A 1,383-nucleotide genomic window follows, 5' to 3' on the forward strand; every position below is an offset into this window, starting at 1 on the left:
TTCAAACTTTTTTCTTTCCTTAGTTTGTTTTTTTTTTTTTTTTTTTTTTTGCCACTGAGCTATATCCCTAGCCCCTAAAATTCAAACTCTTAACACACATGCCTACCGATGGTTCAGTGAAGATGTTCCCCATATTTTTATGTTTAATTAAGTTAAAATTTAAAAGTTTAAAACATAAAAAAAGGAAGCTGGTATGTTGTTGTTGTTTTTTTTTTTTTTTTTTTGCAGAACCGGGGATTGAACTCAGGCCCTTGTGCTTGCCGGGGAAGCACTTATTCTGAGCCATCTTCCGCCACCCCCCCCCCCATATGTTTTTAATAACCTTGCCAGGTGTGGTGGCACACTCCTGTAATCCCAGCACTCTGGAGGCTGAGACAGGCAGGAGAATCATCACCAGCTCAAAACCAGCCTGGGTCACACGGCAACACCGTCTCAAAAAATAAAAATAAACAAATAAACAAATAATCTTAAATAGTAATCCTATGAGCAGTTAAAACTACTGCAATTTCAAACACCAAAGCTTGAATATACAACTTCACAGTTATCACAAAAGACGATCAAAAACTTTGGGCAAGCGCTTCTCTCATGAATTCTTCAAGGACTGCTACCACATTTTTGGCTTCAGGCATCTCTTCATGTTCCACTTTAACAATCTTCAAAAGAATATCTCCACTACCACAGTTTTTCAGGAACATGTAACATTTAAACAAAGCATAATGATTCATTTCTGCCTGCCGGATAAATCTCTTCAAATTGTTTGTGTCTTGAATGGCCTAGAAAAAGATTACTGAGTTAAATATGTATTTAGTGAGACAACAGTGAAGCTTAAAAAGTATCTCCCACCCAACTGAGAACTCAGCATACACTGCTGCTTGCATTTTATTTTAAATACTGCCATCATTCTTGATAATATGCTTTGCCCTTGGTAGGACAAAATCTCACCTGTGAAAACATTTCTGTATCACAAATTGTTAAGATTGATATCCCTTAAATACAAGCAAGCATTCAACCCAATTTACTGGAAATGAAATTATATGTATGCAGAAGCTGCTAAAAAATTAAATGCCTTCTGATGATTCCAGTTTTGAGAATGTCCTATTTAAGAGACACCAGAGCTATAAAGCAGATTTGTTATTCTGTCACTGGTAATGATTAAAACTCAGACAAAAAATTGTGTGTGACCCTGGGCACACAGCCCATTCATTACCTTTAGTTTAAAGTTTTCCAGTATTTGTCGAAAAAGAAACGGGTTACCCGCTTCAGCAGTGTTTAAAAATGCCTGCATCCAATCCTCACAAAATCGATTGCTTCCTATAAAATATTTTAGAGAAACTACGTAAATGAAAATGCAACACTACAAAGTACATGGCATATATTTAAAAA

The 1,383-nt window shown here is 36.0% G+C and overlaps 1 protein-coding gene across 1 annotated transcript in view; it reads right to left on the reverse strand.

Annotated features, from left to right (window-relative positions):
• Positions 1-403: 403 nt before the first annotated feature.
• CUNH17orf75 (chromosome unknown C17orf75 homolog) overlaps positions 404-1,383 on the reverse strand; it is a 12,120-nt gene continuing 11,140 nt past the window's right edge. Inside the window, exons 9-10 of the mRNA XM_004635441.3 lie at positions 1,208-1,311; positions 404-773 (exon numbers count right to left, since the gene is read on the reverse strand). Of these exons, the coding sequence (XP_004635498.1) occupies positions 558-773; positions 1,208-1,311 (320 nt within the window). The 3' untranslated portion in view covers positions 404-557. The remainder of the gene's footprint in view (positions 774-1,207; positions 1,312-1,383) is intronic.

Source organism: Octodon degus, unplaced genomic scaffold, assembly GCF_000260255.1.
Source record: "Octodon degus isolate 3935 unplaced genomic scaffold, OctDeg1.0 scaffold00072, whole genome shotgun sequence".
Taxonomy (NCBI): Eukaryota; Metazoa; Chordata; class Mammalia; order Rodentia; family Octodontidae; genus Octodon; species Octodon degus.